Below are 17369 nucleotides of genomic sequence, written 5' to 3'. Positions count from 1 at the left end.
AAATCTTCCTGTCAAATTGAATTATAACCGGCATGATAGAAATAAACATTTCGTAAAAACGTAAAATAGGTCTTTCTTAGACGCCCAAATATCTAATGATACTTTGTATGGGCTTGCTAATTAAGCACATTCAATGAAAATGTATTTAAGATTACCAATCACAAAAATTTGAGTGGTGGAGTTATAAACTAAATTTTAGTAGGAGAAAACGTATGAACACTTCACAGTTCACTGTTAACAGATCTTCACAGCAATTGTTGCTAAAAAAAGGTCACTATTTCAAACAGTGTGGATACCGAAATTTCAATTGAAACAGATCAAGATAACAGTGTATCTCTTAGTACAGCTTAACGTATCTTCTCTGCGATATAAACAAATTTTCTCACCACGGTCGACTGAACAAGTGTATACAAGACGACTGGTTGTAAACCGTTTTGGCAATTCCAATGAAAGAAATTGAAAATATATCCTTGATAGATTCATATCTAAAAGAGTAAATCTTGAAATGAATGAAGACATGTAATCAACGATTTCAAACAACGTTTTCCCTGCAAATAACAGTAATATCTGGTGATGAAACCGCAGTTTGCCTTGCTGATATTTTTTATAATCTATTCTGTCGGACACGCTTCAGACAACAGCAAAAAGCTTGAACAAAACTTGGCCTTAAAAGACCCTGGAAATGGGAATAACGAGAAAGAGACTCACAAAGTTTCTTCCAGCGATGAAAGTTGGACAAACACAAAAGAAAAAGCATCAAAATCGATCGCAAAGCAGAATACAAAGATATACAAGAAGAACAAAGGCGATAATCTTAAACTGAAGAAGGTAGAAAGGGTAGATTTGGGGTTGAAGACTTTGAAAACTGCGAAATTAGAGGAAAAGAAGAGCACTCTTGGCTCAGGGAAAAGGCAAAATGTGTTAACAGCTGATCCAAGCCATCAAAGGCTGTTCCATATCGATGAGACGGGTACGTTACATCGACATGAAGTGGGTCCGGAGGAATATTTCACACCCGAAGGAAAACCAGAGACGTTCAGCAATGACAAACTATTAACTAGGGAGAATCTGGTTAATCTTCGACCTTCCCAAGGTGCGGCGGTTGATGCATCATTGCGACAGGGGCTATACACTCCCCTTGCCCAACCAAGTGGGTCTACTCCAGGAAATCTCCCACAAATCCAGCCCGGAGCCCCAGTCGCTTTTCTCCAGCAGCCTTCATCATCGTCAAGGCCAATAACCTCGGGACCTCCCCGTCGTTTTTACCTCATGCAATATCGCAGTCCAGCCAACCCAGAATCACGAGACCAGGTATTGTAGATTTAAATGAAAAAGTCTAATACTTAAAACCAAATATTTGAATGAAGAAAAGCACCTCTGCTGAAGATTTCCTTGGGTGTAAATTCGCATAAGTTTTTTAAGCTTACATAAAGATAAACAAGAATCATCGAATTCTTTCAGAGGCCAAGTAATGAAGAGGCTCAGTTGCCAGGGTTACAACGCGTGTACATACAGCAATTGCGTCCACCAAGCTCTTTACCCTACCGTCCACCGTTTCCACAAATCTTCAATAACAACCCAGCGCCATTTCCAGTGCCCATAGCAACTCCGCCTGAAATTCAGAAAGTACCCTACCCGGTCCCAGTGCCCGTGCAAACACCGCCACAAATACGCGTCCAAAAGGTACGAAATGTTAAAATACTAACGTCAACAGTTTAGGACTGACATAGCGAAGCTATTTGTTCTTTCTAGTGAAGAAACCATTACCATTAACATACCATCAATAATTTAGGTGCCTGTCGCAGTGCCACAGTTGGTACGTGTACCAGAAGTTCACAAAGTACCAGTACCTATACCAGTACAGACTCCACCTGAAATTCGCGTGCAGAAAGTACCAGTGCCTGTCCCTCAACCTTTCCCTGTTCCACAGCCAGTACCCTACCAACGTCCACCATTGATGAGGGCATTTGTGGGCCCTCGCCCGATTATTCCAGGCAAGTGAGAGTCAATTCAGAACCTCGCTTATTTCTGGCGATGAACTGCCATGAAAAGATCTGTACTGACGTTCAAGTTTTCTCCCTTTCTTCAGTTCCTGTAGGTTTAAGCGAATGCGACACAAATCCATGTAGAAATGGAGGAACTTGTTACTCAGTCGACGATATTCGGTCCTACAGATGTCACTGCACCTCAGGATTCAAGGGAACCCATTGCGAAGGTAAAAATCGTACAAAAAACCACGTCTTCATCGTTTACTTCGTAGACGTAGTTCATTTCACCTACATCAAAAGCTTCGCGACAATGATTGATTTACCCAACAGTTTGTTTCACTCACCAGCTAAGTACAGAATGCTGGTAAAAAAGAATATTTTATCGCAGTCTGTGCCTTGCTTATATTTTGAATTCAAAACGTGGAGTGTGTGCAAATTGATAACTGTAGTTTTGGGTGCATCAGGAAATCCAAGTGTTGGCCGACACAACCCATAGTTCGAACTACAACTTCGTAGCTTAAAATATAAGATCTTGCATCGGTGAATATATTCATTTGTTTGAAATAGAAACAAGCAAATGTCACCCGAATCCTTGTGAAAATCTTGGAGAATGCACGGTGCTAAAAAGTGGGTTCGAATGCAGCTGCAGGAGGGGATTTCGTGGAGCAAGATGCGAGGGTATGCAATTTCAAGATCATATTTTTATTTCACGATGCAGAATAAGGCCTTGCTGCAGTCTTCTATCGTGTGCTTTTGACAATAGAGGTGGTAGAGGTAGTTCCAATGGAAATGCACGTGTTCCTTTTGAATTTGACTGCATGATAACATCTCAGATCACAAACCAAGAGATGGGAAACCAGTTTCAAGTCATTAAGTTTCAATCATTCATATATAAACGTGTACTTTTCTCAAGTGCGAGATCAATGTCACCCAAGCCCTTGCAGAAATGGCGGAAGTTGCACCTCGGTTGGAAACGAATACGCTTGTAGCTGTATCTTTGGGTTTATTGGCAAGAACTGCGAAGGTAAGGATGTCTTGTCGTTTGTTTGAGAGAAAAACTAAATGATGATATACTTTAGATGTCTAATTTCTAATCATCATATGCTGAATATGGTGATCAAACATGTCAATATGGTGATCAAACTTGCATATTCTTGGTTTGAATCTAGAGATGACTTCGATTATTCAGTTCATTATTGCGTACGAACATTTTCTTAGTTTTTTTAGTCAGAAACTATGAGGCATTCTTTTAAACTTATTTTTTGTTCATTCTGCTAGTGGAGTCGAAATGTTTCCCTCTGAATCCTTGCAAACATGGCGGTATCTGTCATGAAGATGTCACAAGTTACAAATGCACTTGTCAGCGAGGTTGGGAAGGAATGAGTTGCGAAAGTAAGAACGAAAAACAGACTGCAAACTTGCTGTGCTGTTGTTGTTGATGATGCGATTGTATTGTAGTTGATGTTGGTTTAGTTGGTAGTTTGGTTTTTGCTGCTGTTGTTGTTGTTGTTGTTGTTGTTGTTGTTGTTGTTGTTGTTGTTGTTGTTGTTGTTGTTGTTGTTGTTGTTGTTGTTGTTGTTGTTGTTGTTGTTGTTGTTGTTGTTGTTGTTGTTGTTGTTGTTGTTGTTGTTGTTGTTGTTGTTGTTGTTGTTGTTGTTGTTGTTGTTGTTGTTGTTGTTGTTGTTGTTGTTGTTGTTGCTGCTGTATATTCACAAAATTGAACTTGCATTTACACAACCACCATTCCGAAATGTCGGTTGTTCTACAAGAAAAGTAGAGCCAGATTTGTATTCAAATTTAAGGTTCATCTTTAGAATAATAATAACACTAACACTAACACTGATGCTACTAATGGTACTAACAGGAATATTTTCACAATCTATCTAGCTCCAGACCCTTGTTCTCGTATGCCGTGTTATAACGGCGGAGTATGTCGACCTATGGGGATGTCTTATACATGCACGTGTCCTATGGGATACCTTGGAAAAACATGCCAGAGTATGTTTGATATAATTACTAACCAGAAATAATCCTAACTCAACTAATTAAACTAACAATTGTTCTTTAAATATTTACTTATTTGAAATTTAAATAAAGATAGGATTAACAAAGTATAAAGAAGACTGAAAATATTGATGATTTATCATAACTGTTTTACAATAGTCATAACTAAGATTCTTTTCATAAACGTCCATATTTCAGTGGAATCACAGTGTCTAAATGGTAATCCATGTCGAAATGGAGGCAAGTGCTACGAACATAACTTTGATGGATACAGATGCCATTGCAATAACAGATGGACCGGGGAACATTGCGAGAGTATGTCCCTACAATTCTTATCAATTTTATATTTTCACGTTGGTGTAAACTAGAGAAAATTCTTCCACGCGCGCGGGCCCATATTGTCAGCGGATATCTTATTCAAAATTCGGTTCATCTGGGTAAACTTTTCACTTAAGAATTCAACCCTCTAAGAACGTATGGCGTCTTTAACCAGCTTTGAAGTACAGCGATAGTTTAATATGATGCATGCAGGCAAGGAATTGTGGTTCTTTTAAAGGCTCCAGGTTTTCCTGATGGGAATTAGATTACAGCAATAAAACTCTTTATGGGAGTCAAACTGCATCTCATAGCCTGCCTTTTACTAGGGAAACAAGGCAAAACTGCTAAATCTGGTTATTTTTTTGTACAAAAGTAAAATCCTCATTTTATTGCACATTCCTTTATTCATTGCAGTTCCATCGCGCACCATGTACTACTAAAGTTGATTGAAAACATGATCAAGCAGAAAAAGAAGAAAAAAGCATTCATAGACGACAAACAGAAAGACCAGTGCAAAGAACACGAATTTTATAACCCATTGAAGATACGATTATTTTATTTCCGAGATGAGGATGAATGAAATGAACACCAAATTATCACCTTTCATAGGTTAACTCTCGTTTTTATTAAGACAATGTTTGTTTAATCATACTATTGTGGCCAAGTTGAATGACTTATTTTTAGCCAAAGACATCATCATTTGCTTCTGTCGTTCATGGGTGACATTCAAAATATAATATGTATAACGAACAACATATGGTTGTAACAATAGAAGATATTTTGACCTGGAATTTGTATCTAGAGCAGTCATTTGGAAAAAAATATTTTACGAAGCAAGGAATTTTTGGTATTTTTTGAAGTGCTATGGTTCATGCTTTAGGAATTCGGGGTTGGGTCACCCTTTAAGCCATACGCATGCTGCATGAAACACGCCATCAAGAAGTTCAAGCAATAATCCTTAATTTAAAATCACTAGCTTCAAATTCTCCAAGTCAAGCTTTTGCGATTGTAAAGGCATATTCCATATAGGACATCGAGTGGCGTTGGAGGTTGTATACTACTTTCGTCTGTTACAAACCCAACTGATAAGTTTCTACTAGTTCAGATTGGTCGATATGAAAAATATACAGGAACCTTAACTTGTATAATTATTCAGGGCTTAAGTGTTCATTGTTCGATTATAAGACTTTCAAGTACATTAAGTTCTGTTCCTTGTTCTATCTAAAAACTTGCAACTTCGGCCCCATGAGATACTTGTGACTGCACGCATAGCAATTATCAATCATCTTTACGAAAACCTACAGGAATTAAGCGCTCAACCGTTATCGGGAAATACATAATCTTGGTTATTTTAATTGAAATATAAACTATAGCGACGAAATACAAGTCTAAAGCTATAAGATTCACAAAGCGTTTAAACATCAAACATTGAAAGCCATGTCAACCGTTAAATTTCTGTTGCATTTACTGGTACCAAAGTGCTGTGATGTAAACGACTGACTGTTTGATTCATTTGAGGATTTCGAAAAATATTCGTTGAATTTGGCCGAAAACAGCTCAGAAGATTGAGAGATATTCGTGTTTTCAGGCGTTTTATGTGCAAGTCATGCAACGTGTATCTCTCCGGTGAAATACAAGAAGATCTTCCGCAGAAATGATTGACAGTAAAGATTTTTGAGCAATTTGAAGATGCTATATCCATATGCCAAAATACGCTGTGAAAATTACCTTTTGTAAATAAGTTGCTGGTTGTTGTATTTAGTGACACGTTCGGAGGGAAAGAGATTGAAAATTATATACTAGAACGATGAGAAATATATTACTGTGGTTTGCCTTAGTTCTGATATGTGTTTGTCTTACAATTGACAATGTTTATGGAAAAACAAGCAAGATTGTTGGTAAACATGGGGCGAAAGAGGCTGTCAAACACAGCACAGGGGAAAATGATTCAATTTTGGAAACAGGCGGCAGTAATGAAGGAATAAAAGACAGTGATTCAAAGGATATAAACGCAAATGTCAAAAGTGGAAAGCAGATGAACTCAGGGACTGAGGACAAAGGAACAATCAGTGCAGATGATTACTTGAAGAGTTTGACTACCGCACTTCCTAAGAAAGATTTAGAACACGCTGAGTCCGGCGGAAAAGATGAGCCAAAGGCAGTTGATAAAGAAACTAAGAAGATATCCTCGCTATCAAAAGAAAACGAGGTTCATGCACAAAAAGAGAACATCGAAGAAAGCTTGAAATCCAAGAAAACCAAGAAAATAAATTCGGTAAAAAATTTGAGCTCGCCTGTGACACAGGGCACGGATAAAAAACATCAGGAACAAACTTTGGATTCTCCGAAAAATGGAGAAAAAAATGATAACAAGAAGAGCTTAGAAAAAAAGAGCAAAAGTGAGAAACAAGATGACAACAAGGAAGAGAATAACGATGAAATCGAGACAATCGATAAACCTCATATTTCTGAATCAAAAAGCAAAGTCAGTTCTTCTGTGAGCGGCAAATCATCTCATTCATCCCAAGATGACAAGCAAAAGGAAGAACGTCTACCTTCGAAATCAAAAGCAAGCTCAAATAAAGCTCAAAATCATGGGAATTCAAAGACAAAAAAAGCAAAAAAGATTTTAGTTTCGTTTTTCCACAGCGAATCGGATGACAAGAAGCTTCCTAAAGGAGCGCACGAAACAAAAACGCACGTTAAAGAAGGACACGAACACGGTCAAAAGAGCGCGCGGAACGATGTACCAAGTTCCCACACGAAAGATGAAGAATCGATACTCACAGAAATCTCTGACAGGTTATACAAAAGAACAGGACTACAACAACAGGCTCCAATGGCGAATTTAAACAACAAAGTTATTGAAACAGTTTTACCTTCGGGTCCGAATGCGGTTGCTCCACAACATATAAGGCTTAGCAATGAGCCAACCCATGTTCTTTTTAAACCTGTACATAAATACTACCCGGCAATCCATCGCTACATGACAAGACCAATACATCGTTATCTGCAGAAACCGGTCGATTTAAGCGGGTTGAATCCACCATTAGAGGGTAGCTTAAAAACTCCATCATCACCACAAGTAAAAGCGTACACATCTCCTCCTATTGTACAGCACAGTGTTAGAATACCACAAGTTACTGCGAACAAGCTAGCACCGATTTCCGGGGGGTTAGGGTCACAAACTGCGCAGTTTCAAGGGGAACAGTTCAACACTCCGCCAACTGTTATTCAGCAAGTCAGAGTTCCACAGGTTCAGCAAAACGTTGGGCAACAAGTTTCGGACGGTTTGGTAAATGATGGAAGAAAGCATTTTATTGGTAACGCAGGACCCAGAATTGTGGCCGGGGGGTTGCCACACAATGGTCATATCCTACCTGGGGGGGTGGGGCACGTGGGCCCAGTTAGGATATTCACTCAACTGCCACCACGAATCCAGCCAGTGCTGATTCACCCGCACAGATTGTCACCAACAGGTTTGTAGCAGAGGATGTTTGTATAATCAAGTATTTAAAGGGATTTGGATCGTTATAACCTGATTACAACGGTTAATTGAGGGAGAAATATGATCAATATAGGGTAGATGAAGCCTAACTTGAAAGAAATAGTGTAGTTCTGTTCTTGAATACCAGGTTTTGGTCCCTGCAGTACAAATCCTTGCAAGAACAGCGGTGTTTGTAGCAGTGTTGATAATCAAGCAATATGTGTCTGCAGACCAGGATTCCGGGGAAAACTCTGTGAATGTAAGTAGAGAGTTTGCTTCGCACATAACCAATCATTCTTTCCTCTGATTGAGTTTTGGTGGTGCTGTGAAGTTAGTTTCCTTCTTTTTGATTACTTTAGTGATCAATAAGTGTCATCCTAATCCATGCCATAATTATGGTTCCTGTACGGAGATCGAGCGAGATTTTGAATGCAGTTGCAAGAAGGGATTCAGGGGGAAAAAATGTGAAAGTAAGGGATATGATGGATATATGATTACATTATTGATTCGGTGAAGACTTGTTTTGGTTTCTGTGAATGAGTGATTCGGTGAATACCAGGACTCCATTGTACATATTTATCCTCTTATACTACATAATAACCCTGAGGAAGAAACCCGCTTGAAAAGACCAAGTTATAGCTCTACTTCCGTGAGCAGATTTAAAATGTTCCTCATTGTTTTTTTGCAAAAATGATAACCATTTCAATTCATTTCAGTTGGAAACAAATGTGAACCAAACCCATGTCAAAATGGTGCTACCTGCTCAGAAACCGAAGACGATTACGTCTGTACTTGTAGGGATGGTTTCCTAGGTCACAGCTGTGAAGGTATACACTCATTTTTGTGAGGGTTTTTGAAGTATGAATTCATTGAACCGTGTAGAATATATAGTTACAGTTATTTTTTTAGTAAATTTCAAAATTGTAATCAATCCCGTACATTTCCCTTTTCATCATTTGCAAATTACTTTCAACATCTTATTCTTAGTCGAATCAAAATGCAGCCCCATCAATCCTTGCAAGAATGGCGCCACATGCAGGGAAGCACGTGACACCTACAAATGCTTCTGTCGAGATGGATTCGGGGGGATTAACTGTGAAGGTAATGGATGATAATGGACACCAAAACGACGAAGGACCAACATGAAAATATCGATTTGAATAGTGATGAACGCACGTTGAAGCCATTAAGTGATTTGAAAAATACTTTTTGTTTACAGCTCGTATTAGACACAGTATCTGTGTGCCAAATCCGTGTAAAAATGGCGGATTTTGCAGCATCACTGGAACAAGTACTGGGAACTACACTTGCAGCTGTGCGTCTGGTTGGAAAGGCTCTACCTGTGTTGGTATGTTTGCTGAACTAGAAAGAACTTAACCTAACAGAGAACAATGTACAACTGATAGCGCAATCAAGCAGTTAATGAATGGCCATGAATCCAGTTTAGTCCAGATCTCCTCTTGTAGTAATCTTGCAATAAGTACTCTTGGTTACTGCATTGTTTATAGTAATTTGGAAAGTATATTTTCAGAGAAAATCGACAACTGGGGGAATAGTATTGGACCAACAATATGCCAGTCTGTCAATCCTTGTATGTTTGGAGGAAAATGCCAGCCAGTCAGTTACTATGACTACACCTGCAAATGCCCGCAGGGACGAGGTGGTTCTCATTGTGAAAGTAAGTATTACTTTATTATTAGTAAGTATGCTATTCTCATCCAAATCGTTTTAACAACAATTCTTCCAGTTCCATGATTTTTTGGTATGAATTCCATAATCCTCATCTTCTCAGTAAGGCTTGATCTTTGTAACTCTACCGGAGTCTGTTTTACAATCCAAGTCGGAAAAGACATCCTTGATGGCACATTACTTGTGGGAAATTGTGAATTTGAACTTCTTTGACTTCGTGTGTTTCAGAAAATCTTCACCAACCGAAGTTTGTGAGCAGATGCAGTCAATGCCATGCGTATGCAAGATGTCTCGATGGTCAATGCTTGTGTAAAGAAGGTTACAAAGGAAACGGAGAAAACTGTGTTCCGGGTACATTTACGAATAATGAAATTTTTTTCTCAATTAAACTCTTTTCATCATCCCATTAGCCAACGATGTGAACTTCATTTCGTTGACGTATCTGAAGACAGAAACTCTTTGAACGTGTTCAGGTAAAATTTTCTTTTTAGTTCAACAATTTTGTCACCCCAATCCATGTTACAACGGCGGAACTTGCCGTCAATCGACCAATCAGAAACGAGCGTTACCTGTCGGGAAACCGTGGTGGTGCGAATGCCCGAGCGGGTATATGGGACATGACTGTCAAGGTGTGATGATCGATGATGATAAATATAATAAAAGAAAGGAACATATTGTGATGCAATTATATATTCTTCAGATATGGATTTATGCTTGATGAGGTTATGTCAAAATGGTGGAACGTGTCTGAGTGTCCAAGGAAAAACAAAATGCTTGTGTTCTCCAGCTTTCGGTGGGAAATACTGTCAAGGTATGCCATGGCATTGATTTATCTCCCCTCTTGGTTGATTCAAGGTAAATTTTGCCTTTTAACTTCTTCAGAGAAGAATGTCTGTCATGGAAACCCATGTAAAAACGGAGGTTTATGTAAAGATATCGAGGGAGTACCGACTTGTTCGTGTCGACCAGAATTTGAAGGAGCTTTTTGCGAACGTAGGTGTATCCAAGTGAAGTTAAAGAACATCCTGGTCGCTTGTATTGTTGTATCTAAGAATGTAGTAATGTGAGTGATCTTATGATGCTAAACATCTTTTTTTAGGATCAAAATGTTCCAAATGCGATCGTTTCGCAAGTTGTATCAAAGGAGTTTGTGCTTGTAACAATGGTTACCTTGGTGACGGATTTAAATGTCGTAACAGCGTCCCAAGTAAGTTGCAGCATTTCTGCTTGAAATGGGTGAAAATGAAAACTGGCCAACTTAGTTCTGCCAACAACTAAAGCACCTGAATGGTTCTCTTCAATGTATTAGATTCTCCCATAGTCGTCCCTGCATCTAAAGCTGGTGTCACCTCTTCCCCACCAAAAACACTCTCACCACCACAACCAGTTCACAAATATTGCGACTCGAACCCATGCGCCAGCGGCGCCACGTGTCTCAACGCTCTGGACACATATTTCTGCCAATGCCCAGAAAACAAATTCGGAAAAAACTGTGATCAAACTCCAAGAGCGATAGGTATGAAAGAATTCGTAATTTATTTAAACAAAAAAATTGAAACGATATCGGATTCAAATCATCTGATTCACCGCAGTTTCTACTGAAATTAACAAAAGTGAAAGTTACATAATCACTTTACAATCATCGATTTCATTTCTTAACTAAGAAATGCTTTGGCTATTTCATCATGAACTCTTCTTAAACATAATAACCTATGGTTTTTTAATAATCTTATCAATAAAAATGTGTTTCCAGCTGATCTGTGCGCAAAATGTGACATTGATGCGACGTGTAAAGATGGAAGATGTATTTGCAATGAAGGTTTTAATGGCAATGGATTCACCTGCCGAAAATCAGCGCCGACGGTTGTAGATGCCACTTCGGTCAGCAACCCACAGAGTAAGAGAAGTGGTGTATGTATATTTTACTGGACTGGCTAGAAATTTTCATACTGATATTTTGATTTGTCTTACAGAGACAGATTCTTCCTGTGATTTTTGTCCAGAAAACGGTCAATGCTTGGATAATGTTTGCGTGTGCCCGCCTGGTTTCCAGAACAGGAAGCGGTCGTGCGTAGGTAAGCATGCGCACAAACACAACCGTGCAAAGTTGACTAATTTTTTACAACGCGCGTTTCTTCATTTTTATAGCCATTGATGTTCCAAGAGTAAGCAATGAAATCTTGGGAAAAATGATTCCTCCAGGTTAATATTTTTGTTTAATAATACCCATGCATTCACTATAGACCCAGAGTTGGTATAAGGGAGTCTCGAAAAATATCTGATTCGTGCAAAACCAGAAAAAATAACAAACGTAACTCTATCCATGATCACTTTAATAATAACTCGCCATAGCAAAAATATAATTACTCTTAACTTTGGGAATTTAAATCGGTTATGATAGCAACTAATAGCAACAGTCTCACCATATCAGTCGATGGAACATCCCCATTTCAAACTTAAATCTGAACTAGTAAAATTCTTGGGCAACGCGATAAATAAACAGGTAACGCTGGAAAGAAATTTGGTTGCAAAATTTTGAAAAATACGAAGAATATAACCGTGCGAAGTTGGCAAACTTTGTAATAGTCCATTGAGGAAGGATCTATAAGTTTTGACGAGGGTTTGTTTTGGAGAGAGAGAGAGAGATCTTTCTGCAACTGATAACTCATATACTAACATAGTGAACATACTAACCTTATGTAATACTAACCATAACACAGGAATTGTGGCAGTCGGCACAACGAGAAACCGGTTGCCAATTGGCCAATGGAAAGGTTCGTTTTTCAACTTGAATCTAATGAAGATACCGTAGAGCACAACTAATGTCAGTTCTCTTCACCTCAGAAATCAAATTTTGAATATCATTCGACATCATATTATATCAATGCATATAAACCGTGGTTTTTATTCCAGAAAAGAGTGTTGTGACGGAGTACCAGAGCATGGGATGTTGGGCGGATACAAAGGAATGGCGGAACCCAGTCATGAGAGCAATTTCCACGATGGAGGGTTTGCATCCTTCGCTAAACGATGACTACGAGAAACGCACCGATCCCATCACGAAGTGCGCTAAAGCTGCAAAGGCTTATGGGTATAAAGTATTCGCCGTCCAGAATGGCGGTCAGTGTTTTTCGGACGCTGACGCGGGAAAAACATACACGACTTATGGACCGTCGAATAAATGCAGATTCGGTGTCGGTGGAGCTTTGGCTAATGATGTGTATGCAACAAAATAATCTGGCTATGGAATGAATTCATCTGGTTTTAAACCTGATAATTTACACCTTATATATTCCAGCTAAGCTTTACAGAAAATCAACAAGGAACCGCCAATAAATATATTCTTTTCACAGCTAGGATTGAGGATGTTGTGATGTAGAACTATCATTCATGCTCACAATTTTATAACTTCCTTGCAAGATCTCTATGTCTAAGAACTGAGATGAATTTTATCCTAAAAGCCATATGGTTTCTGGAAAATAACACTCGGTGCCGTATAAGACTTTATACCTTGTGAAATTTGAATTTTCTGTAATAGTTCATCCTAAATAGATCATATATAGATTATAAACAGTATAGTTTTGTATAGATCAATAAGTAATGTTCAAGTCAAAAAAAAAGAAAAAAGACAAGAAAAAAATCGCATACATAGCTCTGCCTACAAGACGTAGTGTATAAAAGTATAAAATATAAAACTATATTCAAATTTTTGAGAACGCCTTAAAAGTAAACTCGCTGAACATCAAAACAACGGGTACTATTTCGCTTGACTAATTCCATTATCTTAGCTCGTTACGATCAACATCAAATTCCTTCACAAAAAATCCTCAAACTAAATACCGATGTAATTTTAATTGGCTGATTGTGATTGCGATGAAATTACTGATAATATCGAGTCTGTTTCTCGTGGTGTCTTTCTCTGTCGCCTTCCCAAGGAAACACAAAAAAGATGATTACGAACGACGGCGAATAATTCATCATCACAGCGCGAAAAGGGCAGACAAACACGAAGTAAAACACGAAGGGAAACACGATAGCCCAAAAGGCAAAGACAAGAATCATAACACGAAAACTGAGGAGCGTCATGAGGTTTACAAGAAATTTGGGATGTTCGCTGCGCCGTCGTTTGCGCTCGAGGATAGCTCAGATTTGGGCGCGGGAAGAGAACAGTCATCTCTTCAACAAGTTTTAGTGCCAGTAAGCAGCGCAAGTTTGACCCAAAACACAGCAACGCTACCACAAATGGTGTCGGCTTTCACAGCACCTTCGCAAAGGGCTACGCTGGGTACTGAGGTAAGTAAGACTGTTACTGAAGATGATCGTGTGTTAACTTAAGTTAATCTCCGTGCGGCCGAAGTTAAGCATTTCAATTTACAGCGCGGTGTTAATAGATAATGGCCGTAATATCATCATGTTGAATATCAATTAATTTCTTGACTGGTGTTGAACTGAGACAATTTTCTATGCATCAGAATGCGGCATTTTTTTACATATTCCCATTTTTTGATAATATACTTAATACTTCCTAACTTCTTTGCAGACATTCAGAAAAAAAAACATCTGACATAGTTTAGGGATATTTCAGGAACATTTCTGAAGTTATATTGTATAGGACCGAAGAAATTAGCACTGGAAAGAAACGTGTAACAGACGTCTATAAGGCCGATTTTCCACTAGCGATGATTTTCGCGTGAATCGATATTTCACTTTTGTTTCAGAGCTGTCAATTGCAAGGCATGTTGAACAAATTTTTAGGTAGCCTAAATACAAAAGAATAAAGCCGGTTCGCGGGAAAAATATCGCTAGTGGAATACAGCCTCGATTCATTCCCTTTTAGGTGGTTGGAGATCAAAGCAGCACTCAAGAAGCCACCACACAAACCTTGCAACCACAACAAGTTCAACTCTTACAACCACAACAACCACAGCAACCTCAGACCGTGCAGTACCAAGGGGGAACTATAGGTACAAATGAGGACAACTCAGTACCGAAGACCATCACCCAGGATGGCGCGAGCACACAACAGGAGACTTTATCATCCGCACAACCTGCGCTACTAAGCAACCCCGCTGGCGCGTTAGACGCGGGCTCACAAGGTATCCAAACCTTCGCGCAACCCGCGGATTCTGGGAAGGATCTGGACCAAATGAAAGACCTGCAGGTTTACAACGGGCCGTTGCCTGACAGCGGGCAAAGTAAGCCTCAAATTGCTGGCGTATCACCTCACGAAGAAATTAAGGTTGTTAACCTGGGGGATGACGAAAAAACAGCAAATTTACAACAAGGTAAAAGAAAGTGTTTACATGCCACGACCGTCTTTTACTGAAAGCCATACGCGGCTCATGAAACGTTGTATTAAAAGAAAGTGAGTACATGCCACGACCGTCTTTCACTGAAAGCCATACGCGGCCCATGAGACGTTGTATTAAAAGTAAATACTGTTATTAAGAAGGCAAGGAGAACTTAAATTTGCGAATTGTAGCTAATAATGCATATAAAATTAAGTCAACCGCTGTTGCAAGTCGATGATGCAATTAAGTCGTTCGCACCTGACTATCTTTTGTGTAAATACTACAATTCACTAAATTCAACTATTCCTGCCTTCTTATCACCGTATTTATTGCAAATTTCTGGCAGCTGTTTCCTCTGTAATACAACATTTAATGGGTTTCCTATGCTTATTACTCTACGTTTGTATAGATAAGCAATGCGGTGGTTGTCCTGCGGGTGCAAAATGTGTGAATGGACAATGCATGATCCGTGAAGAGGACGCTCAGGCGGCTGGATTGACAGGTAAGGTGTCCATGGCAAAATTGACATCCACGAGCAAAGACACTTTTGTTTTCTACAAATATTCTTGCGCTTCTATTGCCAGGAAAGGGCAGCGCTACCAACCCAGCTGGATCCATCAGCGACATTCACAATTTGGAAACGCAAGAATTAACCTCACTCCTGAAGGATGCTTCAAGCGCAGATACTCCTCCGACAGCGGTCCCTGAGGGTACCCCAGAACCAACTATGACCACGGAATCCCCCTCGCAAGGGCAACTCGGCGATCAGACTCAAACAACAGGTATCTCCGGAAGTCCACAGCAACAAAAAGTATCGACTTCTCCCAAATTTACCCACCTAATAGATCCTATGTCGAGCCAACAAGTTGCAAAGAAGCCTGAAATCGACGCGCAACCAGCAACAGCGTTTGCGCAACATGATGCAACATTTGCGCAACCTCATTTCACCGGCGAACAACTGAAAGAGTTGCGGGACTTTGCGCGCATGTATAAAATGTACCAATTTATACGCAAGATGGAAGAGCGCCTCAACGATCCAGATTGCGCACCGATTTGCCGCAAAGAATGCAAAAGTTTCTGTCTACCAAAATGTTGTCGTGGTCAGAAGGTGAACACGAGTGTCGTGTCAAATTTGATGCAAACCGCAGACAAGATAAAGGGGAGAATGAGTCACGGAAGCAGGGTTGCTAAGCAACCTTCTCAAATAGATGGTAATGGGGTGGAAAATGAGGATAGCGAGGAGCAAGAAGAGAAAAAGATGGATAATGATGCCGCAGGAAAGAAACACATATTGATAAGGATTCTTAATCACAATGATAAACCACGCACTCTTATCAATAAGGAAAATCGCCTATGAATTAGTGAATGAACCTCGTACTGATTTGTATAAATTGTAAACATTCTAATGCAACTAATGCCACATGCAACGTTCCACAATTATACATGGAAGTTGATGAATCAACCATCAGCTGATTTGTATATTAAATTGTGAACATACCAAAAAGCTTGTAAACATACCTTTACGTTTTACCATCATTCAGTGTAAAATCATATCACCATATCATGTATATTTCCTAACAGCAAGAACAGTTGTGGAATGAAAATTTAGCTATACAGAAGAATTCAGGGTGATTCATCGAGATCATGGTCTACCATTGGGATACCATACCGCACTGGTATACCCAACAATGGTGAAGTCTTCGTTCAAACTATCTCATGAACAGAACAGTATTAATGAATAAACTAAGTCCACAATTATTAGAAAATCTTGAGTTGTTTTCAATGTCGGATATTTTGAAATAATTGAATTTGAAAACTCGCAGGGAAAGCCAGGAGATTTATCCAGACTTTTGATCGACAGTTCTCGGGCTGAAGGCACTAACGAGAATGCAGAGTTGACTGTCTGAATGTCTTTGTTGCATGCTGTTTTACTGCTGTAAGGTTGATCAAAATGCTGATAATACAGTAAATGTTTGATGTTTATGAATGAACTCTGCTATTGTTTAATTCATTGCCTCCTATATCATGCAGAGACTGGGGAGAGTATTCAGGGGTTAATTAAGGTGGTTTTTAGTCGATATAATTTTTTTTTCGAACCATAGTCCGTTCCATATATGTTTAATAACAGTGTTTTTTGTATGTAAAAGAAAAATTTAGAAAGAAAAAAATTTTTGGAAATAACCTAAAAACATCCAAAAGAGATCATCCAGCTCTATGCCACAATCTAACCGGTGATATTGCAACCAGCTGCGATATACCAGCATAGATTACAACTACGAAAGGTGCAAGGACAGTTGCTATAGGAAGAACTCCCCCCCATAACTCACATCTTAACGGCCGTCTAAGGGGGAGATGCACTACGGCCCCCAGACCATGATGTATGTGCACCTAACCGTTACGTCTCAGTGAGAAACAGAGTGGGCTGTATGCCACACGCCTAGCGTCATAGACGAATCAGCTACAGTGGCAAGCCTTGAGAGCGAAGATAAATTTAACGTATTTAAGCTTTTCCTGGTCTCGGGGGGCGGTCCCTAACAAGTATATGCATAGAAAACGACTAATAAGCCACACGCTTGGAAATGTCAAGATTTA

At 39.3% G+C, this 17369-nt stretch overlaps 3 protein-coding genes across 4 annotated transcripts; all 3 read left to right on the top strand.

Annotated features, from left to right (window-relative positions):
* The first annotated feature begins 416 nt into the window (after positions 1-416).
* LOC114528510 (latent-transforming growth factor beta-binding protein 4-like) lies at positions 417-5143 on the top strand. Its single transcript, XM_028550167.1, has 10 exons — positions 417-1311; positions 1462-1683; positions 1793-1994; positions 2090-2215; positions 2556-2666; positions 2902-3012; positions 3267-3380; positions 3876-3986; positions 4191-4307; positions 4725-5143. The coding sequence occupies exons 1-10, from the start codon at positions 574-576 to the stop codon at positions 4748-4750; spliced, it is 1878 nt and encodes a 625-aa protein (XP_028405968.1). The 5' UTR covers positions 417-573; the 3' UTR covers positions 4751-5143.
* A 655-nt stretch (positions 5144-5798) lies between these two features.
* Positions 5799-13148, top strand: LOC114528509 (neurogenic locus notch homolog protein 1-like). Of its 2 annotated transcripts, XM_028550164.1 has the most exons (18): positions 5799-7789; positions 7946-8056; positions 8157-8267; positions 8514-8624; positions 8785-8898; positions 9017-9145; positions 9329-9475; positions 9715-9837; positions 9978-10115; positions 10187-10297; positions 10369-10479; positions 10586-10693; positions 10796-11002; positions 11240-11383; positions 11460-11561; positions 11635-11688; positions 12207-12260; positions 12400-13148. In XM_028550164.1, exons 1-18 carry the CDS (start codon positions 6118-6120, stop codon positions 12720-12722), a joined length of 3870 nt encoding a protein of 1289 aa, XP_028405965.1. In that variant the 5' UTR covers positions 5799-6117; the 3' UTR covers positions 12723-13148. The 2 variants fall into 2 exon arrangements, with proteins under 2 accessions (XP_028405965.1, XP_028405966.1); XM_028550165.1 differs by lacking the exon at positions 12207-12260.
* A 127-nt stretch (positions 13149-13275) lies between these two features.
* LOC114528479 lies at positions 13276-16713 on the top strand. Its single transcript, XM_028550124.1, has 4 exons — positions 13276-13779; positions 14324-14771; positions 15187-15279; positions 15362-16713. The coding sequence occupies exons 1-4, from the start codon at positions 13360-13362 to the stop codon at positions 16132-16134; spliced, it is 1734 nt and encodes a 577-aa protein (XP_028405925.1). The 5' UTR covers positions 13276-13359; the 3' UTR covers positions 16135-16713.
* Positions 16714-17369: the final 656 nt, after the last annotated feature.

The sequence above is a fragment of the Dendronephthya gigantea genome, unplaced genomic scaffold (genome assembly GCF_004324835.1).
Source record: "Dendronephthya gigantea isolate DGI-Jeju-01 unplaced genomic scaffold, DenGig_1.0 000050F, whole genome shotgun sequence".
NCBI lineage: Eukaryota > Metazoa > Cnidaria > Anthozoa > Malacalcyonacea > Nephtheidae > Dendronephthya > Dendronephthya gigantea.
The sequence above is the reverse complement of the archived record's forward strand: the minus strand, read 5'-3'. Positions and strand labels throughout refer to the sequence as shown.

Coding starts and splice junctions, on each gene's coding strand:
- LOC114528510 (XM_028550167.1), top strand. CDS start 574: ATGAAACCGCAGTTTGCCTTGCTGATATTTTTTATAATCTATTCTGTC. Junction 1,995..2,089: donor CCCTCGCCCGATTATTCCAG/GCAAGTGAGAGT, acceptor CCCTTTCTTCAG/TTCCTGTAGGTTTAAGCGAA. Junction 2,216..2,555: donor CAAGGGAACCCATTGCGAAG/GTAAAAATCGTA, acceptor TGTTTGAAATAG/AAACAAGCAAATGTCACCCG.
- LOC114528509 (XM_028550164.1), top strand. CDS start 6,118: ATGAGAAATATATTACTGTGGTTTGCCTTAGTTCTGATATGTGTTTGT. Junction 9,838..9,977: donor CGGAGAAAACTGTGTTCCGG/GTACATTTACGA, acceptor TTTTCTTTTTAG/TTCAACAATTTTGTCACCCC. Junction 10,694..10,795: donor ATGTCGTAACAGCGTCCCAA/GTAAGTTGCAGC, acceptor TCAATGTATTAG/ATTCTCCCATAGTCGTCCCT.
- LOC114528479 (XM_028550124.1), top strand. CDS start 13,360: ATGAAATTACTGATAATATCGAGTCTGTTTCTCGTGGTGTCTTTCTCT. Junction 13,780..14,323: donor GGGCTACGCTGGGTACTGAG/GTAAGTAAGACT, acceptor ATTCCCTTTTAG/GTGGTTGGAGATCAAAGCAG. Junction 15,280..15,361: donor TCAGGCGGCTGGATTGACAG/GTAAGGTGTCCA, acceptor TTCTATTGCCAG/GAAAGGGCAGCGCTACCAAC.